The sequence below is a fragment of the Thunnus albacares genome, chromosome 2 (genome assembly GCF_914725855.1).
Source record: "Thunnus albacares chromosome 2, fThuAlb1.1, whole genome shotgun sequence".
In the NCBI taxonomy this organism is placed as follows: Eukaryota; Metazoa; Chordata; class Actinopteri; order Scombriformes; family Scombridae; genus Thunnus; species Thunnus albacares.
The window spans coordinates 36,982,378-37,001,287 of record NC_058107.1 but is presented as its reverse complement, the minus strand read 5'-3'; the positions used below and the strand labels follow the sequence as shown (position 1 = coordinate 37,001,287).

The window sequence follows — 18,910 nt, the reverse complement described above, 5'->3', positions numbered from 1 at the left end:
TGTGGAATAGTTTTCTGAGATAACTAGTAGTTAATTGTTAGACAAGTGGAACCAGATATGCAGGAATGGTGGCTGGACTACCAAGCAGGCCATGGCAATCAGATGAAGTCGACTATCATGCCAGTGGTGCCAATGTAGGTTAGCTCGGGCAGATTAGCAGGTTAAACAGTTAAGTATCCTCTGACTAGGTTGGTGTCTTAGGTGAGATTTTAAACTGAAGCCCCAAAAGATTTAGATCAGAGCCCCCAAAAAGTGCAAACTCCAGTCCAAGAACTTCAGATATGAATTTGCATTAAAGTAAATTGCCACAATAGTACCTCCAGCCCAGACAAAGTCCTCCCAGTCCTCCAGACAAAAAGGCAAGTTGGGGTCTAGGTGCCATTCAATGAGTGTTTGGTGGCATTGCCTGAGGTAGCAGATGAAGTTTGGTGGCTGTCGTGCAAAAACTGAACAGTAAGGCTTTGGAAAATCAAATCAGAAGAAAATCCATGCAAGTTAATGGGGCAAAACGCAGAAAAAACATTAAGAAGGGAGAACTTTTAGACTACATATTTCCAAAAAACCCATTTCCCACTCATTTGGCGTCCTATGTGACCGCCTACGTGGCTTATGCCACGGGCCGGCCCTGCAAGTATCTGCTCTTTGCTTTGGTGAGAGTAGGATTCAAAGGTACTGTAGGTAAGTAAAGGGTAAGTTAGGTCAGGGCTAGAGGATGGTGTCGTCTGTCATGGGCCCCAGAAAATTTCTGATGGCACAGCCACTACAGGACCTGGTGGTAAGTCAAAACATTTAAGATAATCGCAGGGCATCCATAGGTATGCTTACCTAACTTTTAATACATTTCACTGTTTACTGATAAGAATAAGTTTCAGAAGTTTCAGTGATGGGTTCAACAAATAGGACAAATACAATGGCAATCAAGATTTTGTTGAATTCATTGGCAATTAATGTTTTTTTCTTTTTGTCTGTTAAAGTCTATTATTTTGGATGGTTTCAATTTCCTGCTCCCCTGGGTACTGAAGTCATCAAAATGTAATTATTCTTGGGAAGGCTTTAATTTAAATGTTGGAACACACTTGTTTGACGCACATCACATTTATTCTTCTCTCTGGAATCATTTTAAGGAGCTTCAAGCCACCTGTCAAATCTGAAAATGTTTATATATCTAAAAGCAGCAGATGTGAGCAGCTGTTCAGTATAAAACAGTCACAAACCAAAGAAAGAATAAGAAGCAGCCATTAATAATAAGGATAAAGAAGACGTTTTTTCATTAAAGTTAAAAGAAATGATTTCCTCTTCCTCTCTCCTCTCCCAGGCTCCTCGTCGGATCTTAGACGAGGAGGTGACGGTTCGACTGTCGTCCTGCAGTGACACCATTATCCTCCAGACCCCCCCTGTGCCCCCCCGGTCTGGACACGCCTCTGCAGGTAGACAGCAACAGATACTTTTTCTTATATTAGAAATATTAGCGCAGACTAGAAAAGGCTATGGCTAAGGAACTATGGCTTTGATTACCAATATTTGTGGATCGCTTGTTTATACATACAGTAAGTTTGTTGTGTTGACTTTATTCTGTTGCGTTTCCCGACAGACAGAAAACAGTAAAGAATGCCTATTACTATTACCTAAAGCCCAATGTAACATATTGAAATGTCTTGTTTTGTCCGACCAACAAACCAAAACCCAAAATTATCAATTTACTGCAATGCAAGAACAAGAAATGCAGCAAATCCCTATATTTGTGTACATGTGAGAAACGGGAGCAATCAAATATTTAGCATTTTTGCTTAAAAATGACTGAAACGATTACTCAGTTATCAAAGTAGATGTTCATTAATTTTCTGTCCATCAACCAATCAATTATTCTACTAATCGTTGCAACCCTAAAATGCTGCTCAGTGAAAGTGGAGATGAGAGACGACAATTTCTTGGATTCTTCAATCCGAAGTGAATGTTGTCTAGAGCTGCAACAATTAGACAATTAATTGATTGATTGATTCATCAGCATAAAATTAATAGCCAACTAATTTGATGATAGAGTCTTTGTTTTGAGTAATTTTTAAAGAACAAATGCAAATATTTTCTGTTTTCTGTTGCCTTCTATGATAGTAAACTGAATATCTTCAGGTGCAGGAACAGCTTGGACCCCTGGACATCAGATCAGATCAGGAAACTGTTTTTTTGATTCTCTCCTGTTGTATTTCCCTCAGGCCCTGCTCACACGGACCCTCACTACGAGAGAGTTTTCCTGTTGGACCCACAGTACCAGAACCCAGCGGTGCTGAGAAACAAGCTGCCAGAGCTGTCACAGAGCGCCGAGGCATCAGGTAAACACACAGGAACACACATGGAGGGACAGGTAGCGAGGAGGTAAAACATCATCATGACTGGTTGTCGCGTCAGTCAGTAGACAAAAGTGTAAGAATACTTTTCCAGTACATATTCATGTTTTATAAAAGAGATTTGGTGACCTGTCTCATTGTTGGAATCATAAACATATCAAAATGTTGATACAACTACCATGGATCACTCCTCACCTCACCAGTTTATGACAATTCTTTACCAGCATATGCCGCTGCTGATTCTGGTATGTTGCTGCTATGTGCCACATGGTGTCAGCGTTATTCCATCATGAGCAGATATGAACTGTGTAAAACTCGTAGCTAGTGCCATAACATTATACTGGAAGATAACCACTTACTGTAGGCAACAGTTACTGATGTGATGAGACTGTTCTGATGCCTAAGCTAGTGGAGCATTGAGCATTGAGCGACTTGCAAAGGGTTTGACCATTAACGCTAGCTATAACATTTGACTTATAAAGTGGGAGGAGCTATTTCAAGCACCACTGGGTATGGAAGTAAAAATCCCATTCATTTTTCTCATAGACAGCTTCAGTGGCACACAGTTCTCTGTCTTCGAATCAACATGAAACTCTCCTGGTTAAATCATTAGTACAATCAATTAACAACTGTGTTAGAAAATATCTGGTTCTTTGATAAAAAGCTGAAGATACAAGACTGTGTACATAAAAACTTAAGGGTAGAAGTTAACTACTACACCCAAGGTGCATTTCAGCAATAAATCTCCAGTCATTGAGCTTAAAACTCGGTTGTGTGCGCTGCTAACGGCGGGTGAAAAGTAAAGATTTCAGTGTTGAGAAAAATCTGTAAATCAGTTCACTGTTAATTTCTGAGTCACTTCTGAGTAAATTCGGCAACTAGGGTGCTGAGTTTTGTTTACAATGAAGAGTCTTGAATTCATTACTGCTCTGATTCACACCTATGACTGGCTTCTTTTCCATAGCAACAGTGGCAGAGGCTTATGTAATACTTGTAGCCATCCGCCAAAATGACGGACAAAACATGAAACACAGAAAACATCTGAAATCATTGAAATTGGTTGTGACAACATAAACCTGTATGATCGTTACATTATGGAGGAGAGTCTTGAGTCTCTATGTTCAGTCATATTGAGGAGATGGTTTAAAGAAAAAAATGATATGAGAATACAGAATACATCTGGAACCAGTAGCCCCTCACATGCAACTCTATCGGCTTGATATCTAAATGTCATTTTTATTTAATGTAAGAAGCGGAATATGTCAGTGAAACATAAAGTTGGTGAATAGTTGCATATCTGCATAATAATAGAACAACGAGTAGAAGAACAAAAATCTCTCTCTAAATGTAGCAGATTACATGAAAGACTGTAACATGTTTGCCTACAGACATATATCAGTGGTTATTTTTAGGTAGGTATACAGTAAATCTACCTGCCCATCCTTGTATACCTGCACTATTATACCTGTGTGTCAGAGAGAGCAGAGGTCTCCAGTAAAACATATTGAACTGCTGCAGTGTGCCCCCTGCTGGACTACTCAACAACTCCACACATCTACAGGAACCAGGAAATCACTTCCAACCTCCTGTCAATCATCTGGTCTCCTGTCACACATTAATAACTCTTGAATGAGTTTCTCTGCAGTTAATTTCCTGTCTTTCACTCTTACTTTCCTTTCTCTCTTTTTAATATTTTCATGATGATATTGTGAAACTGAATCTGCATGCTAATTTTTCTCATGCTCGAGTTTTTTCTCTTCCTAAGCTCTCAGCCCTCTCTGTCTCTGTCTGTTCTTCGTTTCCTTTCCCTCTTCCTCCTCCTCCTCCAGCTCTCCTCCTCGATAACCCTCTCTATGACCTCCTCCTGCTGACTTCCTGTCACATGACATCAGGCTGGCTGCGTGGTAAGAGCTGAAAGGTGTGACCTCAGACGTTTAAACATTTATCAGAAACAGAGACAGTTTGGGTTTTTGAATTATATTTTCATTCCATTTAACATTTTTTTTATACACAAACATGCCCCTCTTTCTCCCACAGCGTGTGGAGGAGGCTACGCCGAACCTGACATCACTCAGTGCACGCCACACCAGTGTTTCCATAGCAACGCGCCACACTATGCAGAGACGGATATCGTGCGGCTGCAGGGCGTCACCGGCAGCAACATGTACGCCGTCCCTGCCCTCACTGTGGACTCGCTCACCAGGAAGGACATCTCTGCTGCCGAGTTCCCACGACAACAGCTGATCTTCAGGGAGAAGCTGGGGGAGGGGCAGTTTGGAGAGGTGAGTGGGAGGAGGGTGGGGCGCCGGACAGTGAAAGATGAAAACTTAATCTGATCTCACGTTCACCTCCTGCAGACTTCATTGCAGGTTTCTGCTTCCATAGTTGTTTTTATACTTGCTCGTCTCCTACAGGTCCACCTGTGTGAGGCCGAGGGACTCCCAGAATTCCTTGGAGAGGGATCGCCCCTCCCCGATAGAGACGGCCGCTCAGTGCTGGTGGCTGTTAAACAGCTGAGAGCCGACGCTACCAGCCAAGCCAGGTACAGTTAGTGTGTGAAACAGTGTTTTATAGCAGTCTGTGACCCCGATTGTCTCTGTAAAACTCTCTGCTGCTGATGAATGAATGATGAATGAATAACTTACTGAAAGAAGGGTCATAAGATCATGAGAATCAAAAAGGTTCATCCTCTGGGAGCATGAATGTACTTAGTAAAAGTCATGGAAATTTGTTATATTTTGATATTTCATCTGTAGCTTTTAGGTTTAGTTGACTTAATATGACATTATGAGACATTTAATCACACACAACTATGAAAATGACAGTGATAACACAATAAAGTCCTATAGCATTTTTAGCGAGCAGTGTGTAGTCCGGATCACATTTCACATGTCTATGAGTTGTTAACAGCTCCACCAAGTAGTGATTTTTCCATCTAAACTTCTCACATGGCTTCATTTCAATAAATGTTCAAATGATCCAATATTTCACAAAAAATCAAACATTAGAGAAAAAGTCCAAAAACTGAAAACAGATTTGTGTATCAGAACTTTGTTTTTTCTTCTTTCCTCTCCCATTAATCATCTCACAACCCCTCAGATTTATCTGGTGACCCTCTGGAGGTTCCCGACCCCTAGGTTGGGAACCACTGGACTAAACTAGCTAGCTGTATATAAAGTAGTTCATATTAGGTGGTGGGTGATTCTGAAATCTTTTTGTTCATCTGGACTAAAATCTAAATGTGAGCATGCCTCCTCACCTCTGTCCATCAGGAACGACTTCCTGAAGGAAATAAAGATCATGTCTCGTCTGAACGACCCCAACATCATCCGGCTGCTGTGTGTGTGTGTATCATCCGACCCTCTGTGCATGGTGACCGAGTACATGGAGAATGGAGACCTCAACATGTTTCTGTCACAGCGGGAGATCGAGAGCACGCTGACACATGCCAACAACATACCTTCAGTCAGGTTAGTGTGGAATACATGCTGTTCGTACTGCTGATGAACCATATTTTATATTGTGTAACCTCCATCTTCTCTCCTTGTCATCTCTCTCCCCCTCCAGTCTGTCCGACCTCCTCCACATGTCGGTGCAGATCTCATCGGGGATGAAGTACCTGGCGTCTCTGAACTTCGTGCACCGCGACCTGGCCACCAGGAACTGCCTGCTGGACCGCCGCCTCACCATCAAGATCGCTGACTTTGGAATGAGCAGAAACCTGTACAGCAGCGACTACTACCGCATCCAGGGCCGGGCAGTGCTGCCCATACGATGGATGGCCTGGGAGAGCATCCTGCTGGTGAGGGAGGGAGGGAGGAAGACACTAACTAACTAAAAGTGACCCAAACCAGATCTCAAGTCCAGACTTTTTACTAAAATGACATTGTATTCCTAGACAAAGCAATGGCATGAAACATATAAAAGGCACTAGCAAACTAAAGTTTAACAACTTATATTTGACTCAGACATCTTTTGGAATCAGGTCCCAATTCTGCTGGGTCCATTTGAACCCCTTGCACGCGATGGACACAATTTGCATCGATAACAACTGAGTTATGACATAACTCATTTACTCACTCTATTTTTTGTGTCTATTTTTTTCATAAAAACTGTTCCAAACATGTAGTAGAACTCACAGGCAAAATGATGAATGTGTAGCCCAACTTATTCGGACAATAACAATGTATGGCAGCCCGGTTAAGGCATTCAGTGTCTCTGCCTTTAAATAAAGGGACTGAAAACAAAAAAAAAATTTGGTTCAAAGGGTTAACTTGCTCTCAGAAACATTCAGGTTCAGTTTTGTTTTAAATCAAACATGGATAAGTTTATCACAGTTTTAGATAAGATAGTCAAGACTTTCTCGTGTTGGATAAAACTTTCTGGAGTCTAATTTTGGAACAGCTCTATCAATTGTCTTCTGCCTCATCACGTTACTGTTATGTCGCCCGCTGTCTCCTCTCCAGGGTAAGTTCACCACAGCCAGCGATGTGTGGGCATTTGGTGTCACCCTGTGGGAGATCTTCACTCTGTGTAAGGAGCAGCCCTACAGCCTGCTGTCAGACGAACAGGTCATAGAGAACACTGGCGAGTTCTTCAGGAACCAGGGCAGACAGGTGAGACAAATCAAACACACTCAAAGTGGAAGATACAGTAGGTTAGTGGACAGTTATCCCTGTAAGAGCAACTGTACACAATAGCTCACCACCTCGGTCAACAAAGACACACTCAAGTAACTTTCCCAGCCAAAGTTTAGACTAGACAAGTGTACTTGGACCAATTCTGGTGTGTCATTAGGAGTCTGGCATCGTTCCTGTAACCAGATTTTCCCAAATTAGGCCATCATTGAGACAAACTGTTGTGGGAGCTTCAGTTCCTGTAAATCTTGGCAAATCTAGGGCTAGTCAGCTTTTTAGACATGATAAACATACTGGAACTAGCTTATTACTCAGTCTGTAACTCACACTATACCACTGAAAATTCTGGATTCTGACTGGTAGGAAGGTGTGAATTAACCTTTACATTAACCGGATACCTGACGATACATGACGTAGTGTTTGTTTGCCATTCTGAATGAATGTGACTTTATTAAAATATAGCTGGTAATGACAACAACAGTCATTACAAGCTAAAGAGCTTGGAGCTAGGTTATTTGTATAACCACCACCAACAACTGAAAAATAACTTCTCAGTGAGAGACATGCAAAATTTATTTTAAATGAATTTTATATTTAGGTGAATCTCAAAGTCTAAATCAACTAACAGTAGGAAAAGGACTTTAAGATAATGGCTGGCTGGATTTTTCTTATTGTCAACAAATCTCATGTTTGGATCCAAACCAAGAATGAACTGATCTACTAAGTATTGTGTGTGTATCTAAAGCCTGATATATCTCATTCCTCTGTGCCGTAGACCTCCGTTGTTGTCCAAAAACTATTAAAAACGTGTCAGTGAGCCACACCACTGCACTGGGTGACATGCTCCTTCATCATGAAGAGTTTGGTTTGATTAGATACAGCAAAAGACCAAAGACAAATAACAGTGATCATGTTTTCAGTCTCTGGAGAGTAGTTCTGTGTAAGGCAGACACCACTGAGCATGTGGGGTAACACAGTTTGTGCTACATATCCCAGCCTGAGAAATTTACCTGCACACATGTCAACCTGTGCAACCTACAGGACAGGAAAGTAATTGCAGCAGCAGTTTAGATCCTCAGCTGCTTTGCATTAATGACACCGCTGGTGGGAAGTCAGCCTTGCCCAACTTAATTATGTGATGAGATTATTTGCAGAAACATTTACATTCGCTTTCACTATATCTAGATCTCTAAAAGAGCTATCTTTCTTCTTCTTCATTAGATAATGTTTTTACTCCACTGTGTTACTCATTACTCATTAACTCTGCTGTATTTCCCTCCCAGATCTTCCTATATGCTCCCCCGCTCTGCCCTCCCTCTCTCTTCGAGCTGATGATGCGTTGTTGGAGACGCGACATCCCCGACCGACCCACGTTCGAGGGGCTTTACCAAGCTCTGAGGCCCCACGTCAACCAGTGAGCCAAGGCCGCTGGGATGTACCACTCGGGCTCTGCTCGGCAGCAGGTTTGTCCATCTCTGGACTCCTGTAAGACGAAAGACTGACATGAGAACACAGAAGGATTGAATTGCATTACGATAGCGAGTTGCTGTCAGAGGGAATGAGGTCTGTGGGCAGAAGGTTGGTAAGCTTCACAGAATTAGCAGCACGCTATTCTGAGAGACACGAAGGAGATGGATGGAAGAAAGGCTGGTCAACTTAGCGGAGAAACATTTTGCAAGATCCAAACCTTTGATTACTAAGCTTCTAAAGATTTCTGTTGTTGATGATTTCACAGTTTTATCCATCTGTTTTCATTTGAGCTGTTCAAAGACCAAAACTTCTTGTCGGACCTTTCGACTTATCTCATTTTCATGTTGTTATGGTACCAAAGGTGCCATAAACTTTATTTTCTTCCTCACTTTGGCCTTTAAAGATGCCAAAAACTGGACAGACTTCAGCTTCAGTCTTGGTAGTTTCTCCTGTCCCTGTGGTTTTTATTATTATTGTAAAGCACTGTGTCTGTGTCTCTCAGTTATTCGTGTTCATATATTAACCCACACTGGAGCTAGGGCTAGGGCCAAATTGTAGTGTAGGATTTTATTTTTAGATTTTTATTCTATTTTATTTTTCTTGGTTTACCATATTTCTGTTTTGTTGGTCTTTTTTGTGGATATGAATGTTTGAGGCTGCATTGAAACCTGTGTGGTTCACAGACTGAGGATCAGTCAGTGGGTAACTGTGGGCAAATATTGATTTGAGGCGCATTGAAACCAAATAAGAAAAAACTGAGTTGTGCTTTTTTGTTCCCAACGAGAAATAATGTGTTAGCGTTAAAACAATTACATGATTATGATGAAATTGTAAAACTCATCCTCCTACACATAACATCGACCAGTTGGTGGATGCTTTAACTCAAAGTGCCTTACATCTGTAGCATGAGTTGTACCAGTAGGAAAGAAGCCACCATTAGCGACACGGGTACTGCAAGTCAGAAGAGTAATCAACCAATTATCTTATGTCAAGGTATCACTTTACCTGTGTTTGTACTGAGGCCTCTAAAATGTATGTCAAGTGTGTATATGTCTGTGTTAGAGCCCATAAACCTGTAGGTCAATATAATATTCTCCATTAGCCCTGTTCCACTTTGATGAGGATGATCCCTCCAAAGACTAGCCAGATTAAAAGCGTCAACATTTCATAATTAGAAAGGCATTTTTCAATTGTCAAGTCAGAATAGTTTTAGGACTAGAATGAGAAAACAGTGAAACAATTGACAGACTTCAAATTAAGATTCATTGTCTTTCTCAAACAGAAACATGGCCTTTGCAACAACTCAGCGCTACTCTACCTTTCTGTTAAATAAAGAGCTATCATGTTGTTCAGTGTTGTAGATATACAGGTTTGGCTTAGTTCACAGTAAAGACACTGTAGCACCGCCGCAAGACTAGCACAAAAACTACAGGGCGAGCAACAGTTTGACCTCCTTTGGACATTTTCCCTGCAAAAACCTGATTAACCCCTCTCCTTTTGCCAAAATGAGACATGCTCAGGTTTGTCTGGGTTGTCTAAGTCAAAGAGGCTTGCTAAATCCTTTTCTACACATCTTAATTCCTCCTATCAGAAGCCAAATGCTGCAGTCTTGTCCTATAGTTACTGTTGTGGTAATCATACTAGTCTTGAAGCTCAGCAGTGGAGACACTAGCAAACTCTTGCAAACTAATTAGCTTGCTAGTTGTCAAGAACTAGATGAGGTTAACCTGGGTTTAAGATATGCTGCCTACCTTGCTTGATGATAAACCCCCAAGCTAACTAGTGCTACTACTAAAACTACTAGTAGTAGTATAATAATGTATTGATCAAATTTAGCTTGGTTCTGAACACTGTCATCACTGGTTAGCTACCTGTGTAGCTAGCTACATAACCACCTAGATGGTCAGTGGTACGGTTAGACCTGGTGCTTTTAAAAACAACCGCACATGTAGTCTACATTTGGGGCCATACATAGCAGAATTACTGTTAGAATGGGACCCTCTGAGCTCAGGGTCAATGAGCCAATAGAGACTGAGGAGAAGCTCATAGACCTGGACAGATGGAGACATTGGACAAGTGCCACCTCTTACTGCATTAACCAGCCAATCACTGCTGTACCTTTCCCAATGCCTTCAACAAGACTCATTAAAGAAAATAAAGATATAGGCACAAGTAAGGCCTGCAAACAAGATGTTTGGAAAAAGCAAGTTTCTTGAAATACATACTGATTCTTAACCATATGGCATTCAAAAGAGTTTAGTTTATAAAACCAATGTAGATAGATGCAGCACATAACAAAAGGAGCACAGGGCTGCACAGTATACTCTAGCAATCATAAGTAAATGTATGGAAAGGTGAAGTTGGAGGAAGCTCGCGATGATGATGTTGATTTCTACATACATTTACTGCAGCATTTCTAGCCATAATGTCAGGATGATAAGGAGAACTTTGAGCAAGTAAGCTGATTGGCAAATCTGTGTTGTTTTGCAACTGGAATACGGTCTGTTGGATCTCTAAAAGCCTGATCACACCAGCATTTAAACAGAAAATTTTCAGCTTGAAACCAGTTTTTTTCAATGGAATTGCTGTGATCAGTGGATACACTCAAATCTGTGGAAATCTTTCATGTCAAATTTAACTTTGGTGAACTTTGATATGCAAATTTGTACCACTGACCAATAACAAACCATCTTGTTAGTGCTGATCTTCAAGGGAACGGAGAGTCTGAATTAGGAATAGTAGTCATAGCTTGTTAGCTGTGACACACCATCCACTTTAACTCTACTTTGTAAAGTATAAAGTGCTTCTCAAAAGAGACATATGGTTTGTAGACGGTTGAGACAGGAGTGGATGGTACAAATACATCTTTTGAATAAACTGTGTGAACTTGTTATGCAGTAACTGACCAAACTAGTGTTATGCTGTGTTCATGTTATGTTGAATGAGAAGGAAGGCTTGGAGAGATTCCCTTGCACATCATCAGACAACTCAGGAAGGTTGTATGATAACTGATTTGGTGATATGAGGGTTCAAAACACTGTGCATTTACAATGTCACATCATATCCATTAAATTTACATTGAATGACATATTTTGGCTGGTGTTAGGCATTTCTGTATTATTAAATCAGATATATCAGAGCTTTCAGAAAAATCCCAGTTTCCCAGTCCTAATTACAGCTTGGAGGTTGACTTGAGCACTATTTACAAGTTGGAAACACTTAATTGGTAACTGATATCACACGAACAAGGCATTAGCCAGCTTGCTAAGTGACAGTTAGTAGGCTAGCTAACTTAGATAGTTATAAATGAATCCGGCGGCTGATTTATATGTTGCATTCTCAAGCATCACCGCCATTACTTCAGTAGCAGAGTGAAACTGAACACATTTAAACTGACAGTGAAAGCAGAGATGTTTGGGTTTATCATGGTCAGCAGTCGCCCCTTCCGACAGATGAAGATTGCCTGTGTAAATGTGGAGTTATTCAGTCTCTAAAAGTAGTCTGAAATTATGAATTATGAACAAAAACATGAACATGAACATAGCTTCTGTTCAATCAATACTACACAGTTGGGATGTTAAAGTGTTGTGTGGAGTAATTTATTAAACCCAGCAGGAATTACTTGCTAGCTCATGATTTAACTAATCAAACTCCATGATTTCTTGCATTTTAATCAGAATAATAGCATAATTAAGATAATAAAAAACTGGAAACACATGATACTGTAAAAGTAGAATTTCAGCAAGGTAACATAGTACCAATCTAACAGAGATCAGTGGGGTGGCAGCTCACCATCAGCCCCGTGTAGGCAGATCACTCGATCTTTAGCAGTACCTGGTCAGTCAGAATGCGACTGAAACATGAGGATTTAATGGAATTTTATGAAATTCGTGGAACAGAGGCTTGCGACTTAAATACTACCCATTTTTCCAAAGTCTCAGTTTCTTGTTAGAGCAGCTAATTGCATAACAGCTGCCAGTACAGTAAGGAGCAAAACTGGACTTCCGATTAAATTTCTCTGAAAAATTAAGTTATTAGTTTATAACCTGTATTTTAATGGCATATGATGACTATTTTTCATATATAACTGCTGTTACTGGATGACTTGGACATATTCATTGGCAAAAACATCTAAGCAGTGATATGTGGGTTTACAAGTGAGGTGCCACTGCAGTAATGATGACTGTGCTACTTCGCCTGCAGCCCAGATTCGTCTATATTGACTGACTGACTAGTCCCCGGCTGGCTAGCGTGTTAGCAGTTAGCTTGCCAGCTACAGTAGCTCACCAACTTGCCCTGCTAGTAGTCACTTTCTCACTAAGTTAGCACCACATATTTCACAATGATACGTGAACTTCACTGTATGTGCAACTTTCTGGCATGATCTAGGCTGAAGGATAAATTATCTTTATAGTCAACTTTAATATCTCATGCATAAGGGTGGTAAAGCATATTTTCATCATTTTATGTCCCATTCTTTTCATGTTAAAGTCAGTGTGCAGTATAAATACAAGCAGTATATGTGTTCAGTATTTTGAATCCTCCCTAAGAACAAAATGTAAAATGGTGTAAACCAACATTACCTTCACAGGAAAGAGGGAGAAAGACCAAATCTGTTTAGTTTGAGTGCATCTTTCAGTGTTTTTGGTGTTACAGTAGTGTTTTGTTATCTGTACTGTATCTTCTGTGAGTGTGTGTGCATGCGTGTGTGTTTAAGAGAAAATTAGTTTTGTGAATGAGTGTTTTCAACATTCCTTTGAGCACTGGGAGCTAGTTGGGATTAAAGTGGTTAACCGGAGTTGCTCAGTTGTGCCAAATGATGTGATTAAGGCAGGAGAGGGGGAGTTAAAGGACAGGAAGTAAGGAAACCACTAAACTCAATCTCCCAGAGTCCTTTGCTACAGTGAGCCTGTGTATTTTGTTCTGGTTCCATTAGAGAGACAGAGAGTCTTTTAGTTGGATAGTGTACAGTATACGTGATCTATAATATCTCAGTGTGTGAATGCAGATTAGGTGTGATAATTGTTATTGATAATTGATTATCTATCAGAATTTATAATAGCTATTTCTTTGGTTATTTCTATTCTGGGAAGGTGTTGGGTTTTTTTCTTTTTTTCCAACAGGAAATCAGCAGTTTTGAACATTTCTAGTTGAGATGTCATGTTTGTTTTCCTGTTGTGATATCTCTTAATTTCTCCTCCACACTGTTTGATCTTCAGTATTGTTTCAGACATTCAGTATATTGTACATAGGCTAGTAGCTGTGTATATTAATATATTGGGAGCTGGGAATTTTAGTGTTCTGTTGTCCCAAATCATTTTCACTCTGTACCCTCTCATGTCTTGGTTTGTTTTTCTTATAATAAACAGTAAAATTTGTTAAACAGAAAAGTTGAGATCGTGTCTGATTTTACAAAGGATGAACTTAATTTTCTATTTTTGTTTTCTGTTTGATTCGTATATTTAGGTGTTCTTTTAAAAATGTAATCATCAGCTCAGTGGATCATCACTGTTGGGCCGTGGCTACAAGTTTGGCTATCAGCAATAATTAATGATTATCAAAGATAATTGTTAATTATTAAAATCAATAAAATTATTAATAAGAATTAATAATAACGGGGCACCACCCTGGACTCAGGGAAAAAGATAGCCAATTCAGTCTCAAAGTGTACTAATCTATGAATTTGGGACTTTGATTAATAATTAATTTAATAACTATAAACAAAATCACCATATCAATAGCTAGTAAAGGTTGAAGGATTTGGAGTTCTTTACAGAGCAGAGGTTGGCAAAACTCATTCTTGTGCAACATTAAAACAGACAACAGGTATATCCAAAAGCATTTATTTAACAAAAGGGTAAAAGCAACACACAATACTAATCTAGCTAAGTGTACCTATATACAAGTGTGAATGTGTGAGTGTGTGTGTGTGTGTGTGTGTGTGTGTGTGTGTGTGTGTAGGGAAGACAATAGCAAGATGGCTGTAGTCACCTGGTGACTGAGCACATGGCATGCCGACACTTTGGCTGATAAAGGGAACTACAGAGACAAAAGGCCAGACCATGTGGTGTCTTGAACCACATGTGCTGCCTGAACCAAAGTTTGCCAAACTAGGTTTTAACCTCTTAACTGTGTGGTTCTCTATTCAAGGCCAATTGGTGTATGCTAAAGGTGCCAGGTTAAAACGAGGTTAGTTGCATGCAAGGCCTAGTTACTGGCTGTAACATGTGTTAAGCCTGCTAACATTAACCTAGCGGTGTGGCTATGCAATAACCTGACTATGAGCAACAAGGACATCACAACAACAGTTCAATGTCTAACCTTAACCAAATCAATACACGTACAGTACATTGTTTGAGTTAAAACATTCTTGCTTAGCCGTACTATGCTTCACTGTGTTGCTAGGCTATGCCCAGTTGTTACCAGTCCATGAAGGAAGAGATGCTTTGTGGTGTCCTGCTTTGTAGCCGGTGAATCTGTGGGTGAGTCAGGCTGAGAAGGCTTTGGCTCTGAAGCTGAAAGATGCAGGCGTTGCTGGGCAGACAGCACTCCAGTCGTGCAGAGGGCCCAGGTCACTCCTTGGTGTAGAGTTAGCGGCAAGCTAACTCCATTTCGCGGCTCCTGTACTTGTTAAACTGGCCAGCAGACTTGTGTATTAGCTGCTGGCACAAGGAAACTTAGTTTCTGAGTCTTAGGCAGGCTCTCGCGTCTTCTGCCGTAAAGAAGACTGTGTGTGTCTGCTGTGAGCAGGCCACACCAGAGAGCAGAGAGCTGCTCCAGCAGCCCTGGAGGTGTGAAAGAGCAAGGAGCTGCTCCTGCTGCAGCTCGTGGAGAAAAGAGAGGCAGCTGCTCCTGCAGCTGAAGGAGAAAAGAGAAAGATAAGAGGGGAATCTCTAGTTTTGATAACCTGGATCCATGGGTGGAGCTTCACACCTTGGGTGCGAACCCCCAGGGCTCAGGTTTCTTGGAGTCTTGAAACATGTGGTAAACTGTGGTCCACATGTGGTCCCAACATCCCCCCTTTGGTCCTAGGATTGCACCTGATGTGTGATCCTGGGAGCACAAACATACATGTACTGTATGGTCCACAGTTGAGTTCAAGAGTTCATTTGTCAGTTCATTCAAGTTTGTAACATCTGGGCACTGGTTAACACTATCTATCTTGGCTAAGCAAGAACAGTCAGAATTACAAAACAAAAGCATGATAGACAACAACAAAGGCATAGTCCTAAATAACATAACCTGGGTTTCTCATTACTCTTTGGGTTAGTGAGAACAGGAATGTTAGTGGTGTAACTTTGTTAAGGTGAGATGCAGAGAGAGTGGCACCTAAAATGATAAAGCCATTTCTGGAGTGTCCAAGAGTGTTTGTTGTTTCACTCATTGGATCTGATGACAATACTGACTACTCAATGTAGTACTCAGTCTGATCTTGGCAGACTTTACAATTTTGTCCTTCAGGCAAGTGTAGCTGCAGAAGGATGTCATCATATTTCCAAAAATCCCAAAGTCCTAATGGCTGTATCATTGTTTGTTTGGCACTATGTACTAAACTTGTGGTGGGTGAGGACATGTGTATGACTACTTCTGAAAGTACCTAATCAAGTGTCCTAAGCTAGTGTTTTGCAAAGTGATCCTATTGACAAAATACTACCAAGGAGTTGATCCAATTGTACTTGCAAAGTAGGTCGGTGGTGTCTGAGCTGAATCAGAATTTAGGCTTTCCTCAACTAATAGCAGGCTGTCTGGCTATTACTGAGTTTAGAATAACTGAGGTTGCTACTGTTGCTAACAAACCCAAGTGTATCTATGTAACTGCAGGAAAAGTAAGGCACTGGTATCTGTCTTACTGTCAGTACAGGGGTGGACTGTGTTGCTGTCTAGAATCGTGAGAAGCGAGCTCTAGAGCTCTTGTGCCTTAAGTTTCTAACTTGTGGCTCAGGGCTGTAACGCTCCGTGTAGCCAGAGGGAGAGAGACATTCAGAGGCACTGTCACTGTCTGATAGATGGTGACCAAGTACTGAACTGTGGTCAGAGATGCTGTGGTCATCATCTGATCTGTCCATTGTCTGGTCACACTTCTGGGCCAGAATCTCTGCGTATGGCCTTCTAAAGCTTCTACTGTGTGAATGCCTATCTCGACGCAGTTGGTGGACATGGCGCTTACGCTCAGTGTCCCTATGCTGCCTTTTGTCACCCCCCTTTGGACTGTTAAGAGGGTCTTTTGAGGCAGCAGACCTGTATGATGCTTCAGTGTTTGAGCTGGCAGGCTCAATTGTTTTCCCTCCTGCTTTGGAAGTGACAGCAGTTTCCCAAGCCACCTGTGTCATCTTTCTTATCTCACGCAGTGAGGGGTTACCTTGGTGCGTCATAAGTACAACGTGAGTGCGTACGCATGGATGAAGGTTCTGCAAGAATATGGACTTGAAGGTGGGGTTTTCTTCTAAGCCTGGTGCATTCTTGCCCTGGAAGTACGCATGCCTCAAACGTTGGTAATAATCCCTGGGATGTTCACGACGGGAATGTTTAACTTGGAGGGCTGCAACCATTGATGTGGTCTCGTCAGCAGTAAAAGAGAATTCTTCTACTAGTGCTTGACGGAGCTCTTGGTAGTCATTTCTGACTCTGGAAGGTTGTGATTGTATAAACTTGTGTACAGCTTTAGAGCTGGTTTTCCACACAAGTTTAACTTTCTCACTTTGGGTTGCATGGGGCAGGTCAACTAGATTGTATTCTAGTTCTCTAAAGTAATCTTCAATGTGGTGATTACAGCTGTCTGGGTCAAAATGATCAATGTCCTTAGCTATGAGCTCAAGCACTTTAAGGCGGGGACACTGTGAAGTCATTTCTGGTGAAGACAAGACTAAACTAGCACTATCATGGACATGTGCATCACGTACTACAGTTCTCTCTGGTTGAAGGGCAGGGGCTGAACAACTGTTATCACTTTCCTGATAGTGCTGAGGAGAGGCCGAACAGTTCTGGGATGATCTAGTCCCCCCTTCGGAAGGATGAGCACGGATGAATGTGTCATGTATCGGTGGCTGAGAAAAACACTGGGCAGAATATCTTCTAGAGGATAAACTACATGTCTCTTCAGTGTCTGTTTCAGAGAGATGGGAACTCAGGTAGCTGTTAGTTCTGTCTCTCAGTGGAGGTTGAGAAGCTGACTTCATTCCCAAGAACTTAGGGTCAGTTGGGAATTGTTCCAATCTTCTGAGTGGAGAGGGAGTTAACCTTTCATTATGGGAGGAGTGTGAATCGGAATAACCGGAATCACATTGGCTGAATGACTGTAGTGGGGCAGGACATTCTGACCTAAGCCTTAACAATTCCTCCCTGTGTGAGCAGAGATTTAACTCTGCTGAGTACAGGTCTTCTAAATAGCGCATGGTTTCTTATTGGCCATCTGAACCTCATGGAGGAGGCAAGCATTTTGCGCTCTAAGGAAATCTACCTCCTTTTCTAGGGCTGCTCTGCTCTGACAGGCAAGGCTGGTTTGCCTGTGGAAGTTCAGAAGCAAGCATAACAATGGATCTTTGGATGCGGTCTGTGCATCATTCCTGTCCTTGAGTAGTGAGTCTATCTCTTTCCTGCACTCACTGAAATTCAACCTGCTGATGAATTCTGGGTAGCCAGGTTCTAGGCTCTGTGCTAGGGAAGAAATAAACTGTTCTACACAAGGGTTCTCCATTGTTGTATCCGGAACGGAGGATTAGATTAACAGTTGACTAGTACAACAAAACAATGTGGTTGGCTATGGTGTTGCGTGGCAGACACTTTGTAGTGTAGTTTGGGCAGTACACTAGCCTAACCAAACAATGATGTGGCTTACACTATGGGGAGTAGCTTCCTGTGGAGGAGGGGTAGCTACGACACCGTCTAGTGGCTCTAGTGGGCACAACAGATTTCAACATGCACTAACTGAGATGCAGCGCAGTAACAGCTAGAGGATTGTTTCTTAAAGTTGACTCAGGCTGGGATGCATGGCAGTAACAGCTAGAGGATAACTTCTAAGTTTCACAGGGCTGGTAGCACACTGTGGCTCTATCTCACAGGCTCTATTTCTTACTCAGGCTGGAATGCATGGCAGTAACAGCCAGGTACAAACTCTCTATGTGTCACAGGGCCGGTGGCACACTGTGGTTTAATTAACAAGGGGAGCACTTGAATTAACAACTAATTCTGACAGCTTGACTGGATGGCATTGAATGTGTACTATTCGAATGCTGAACCAAAATTCTTACACTTCCTACAGAGTAGGTTTAACCTGAGTGGCTAGCAGCAACAGCAATCTCTTAGTTTAACACTACGAGGGCTTAAAGTGGTAGTTATCAACAACTCAAGATTTGGGTTACCAATTGCTTTAGCTAAAATTGATTTGAAAAAAAATCAATTCTCCCAACACTTCACTTGTTTGTAAGTACAGCTAGATATCTTCTCCTGTGGCAGACTGGTCGT

At 41.5% G+C, this 18,910-nt stretch overlaps 1 protein-coding gene across 2 annotated transcripts in view; it reads left to right on the top strand.

Annotated features, from left to right (window-relative positions):
- ddr2l (discoidin domain receptor family, member 2, like) overlaps positions 1–13,839 on the top strand; it is a 44,467-nt gene extending 30,628 nt beyond the window's left edge. The window contains exons 12-20 of one of the 2 annotated variants that reach the window (XM_044333523.1): positions 1,316–1,427; positions 2,211–2,327; positions 4,172–4,246; positions 4,380–4,624; positions 4,757–4,884; positions 5,615–5,812; positions 5,910–6,144; positions 6,809–6,958; positions 8,263–13,839. In XM_044333523.1, coding sequence (XP_044189458.1) covers positions 1,316–1,427; positions 2,211–2,327; positions 4,172–4,246; positions 4,380–4,624; positions 4,757–4,884; positions 5,615–5,812; positions 5,910–6,144; positions 6,809–6,958; positions 8,263–8,397 — 1,395 coding nt within the window. In that variant the 3' untranslated portion in view covers positions 8,398–13,839. The remainder of the gene's footprint in view (positions 1–1,315; positions 1,428–2,210; positions 2,328–4,171; positions 4,247–4,379; positions 4,625–4,756; positions 4,885–5,614; positions 5,813–5,909; positions 6,145–6,808; positions 6,959–8,262) is intronic. The other variant, XM_044333531.1, reaches the window with a different exon arrangement.
- Positions 13,840–18,910: the final 5,071 nt, after the last annotated feature.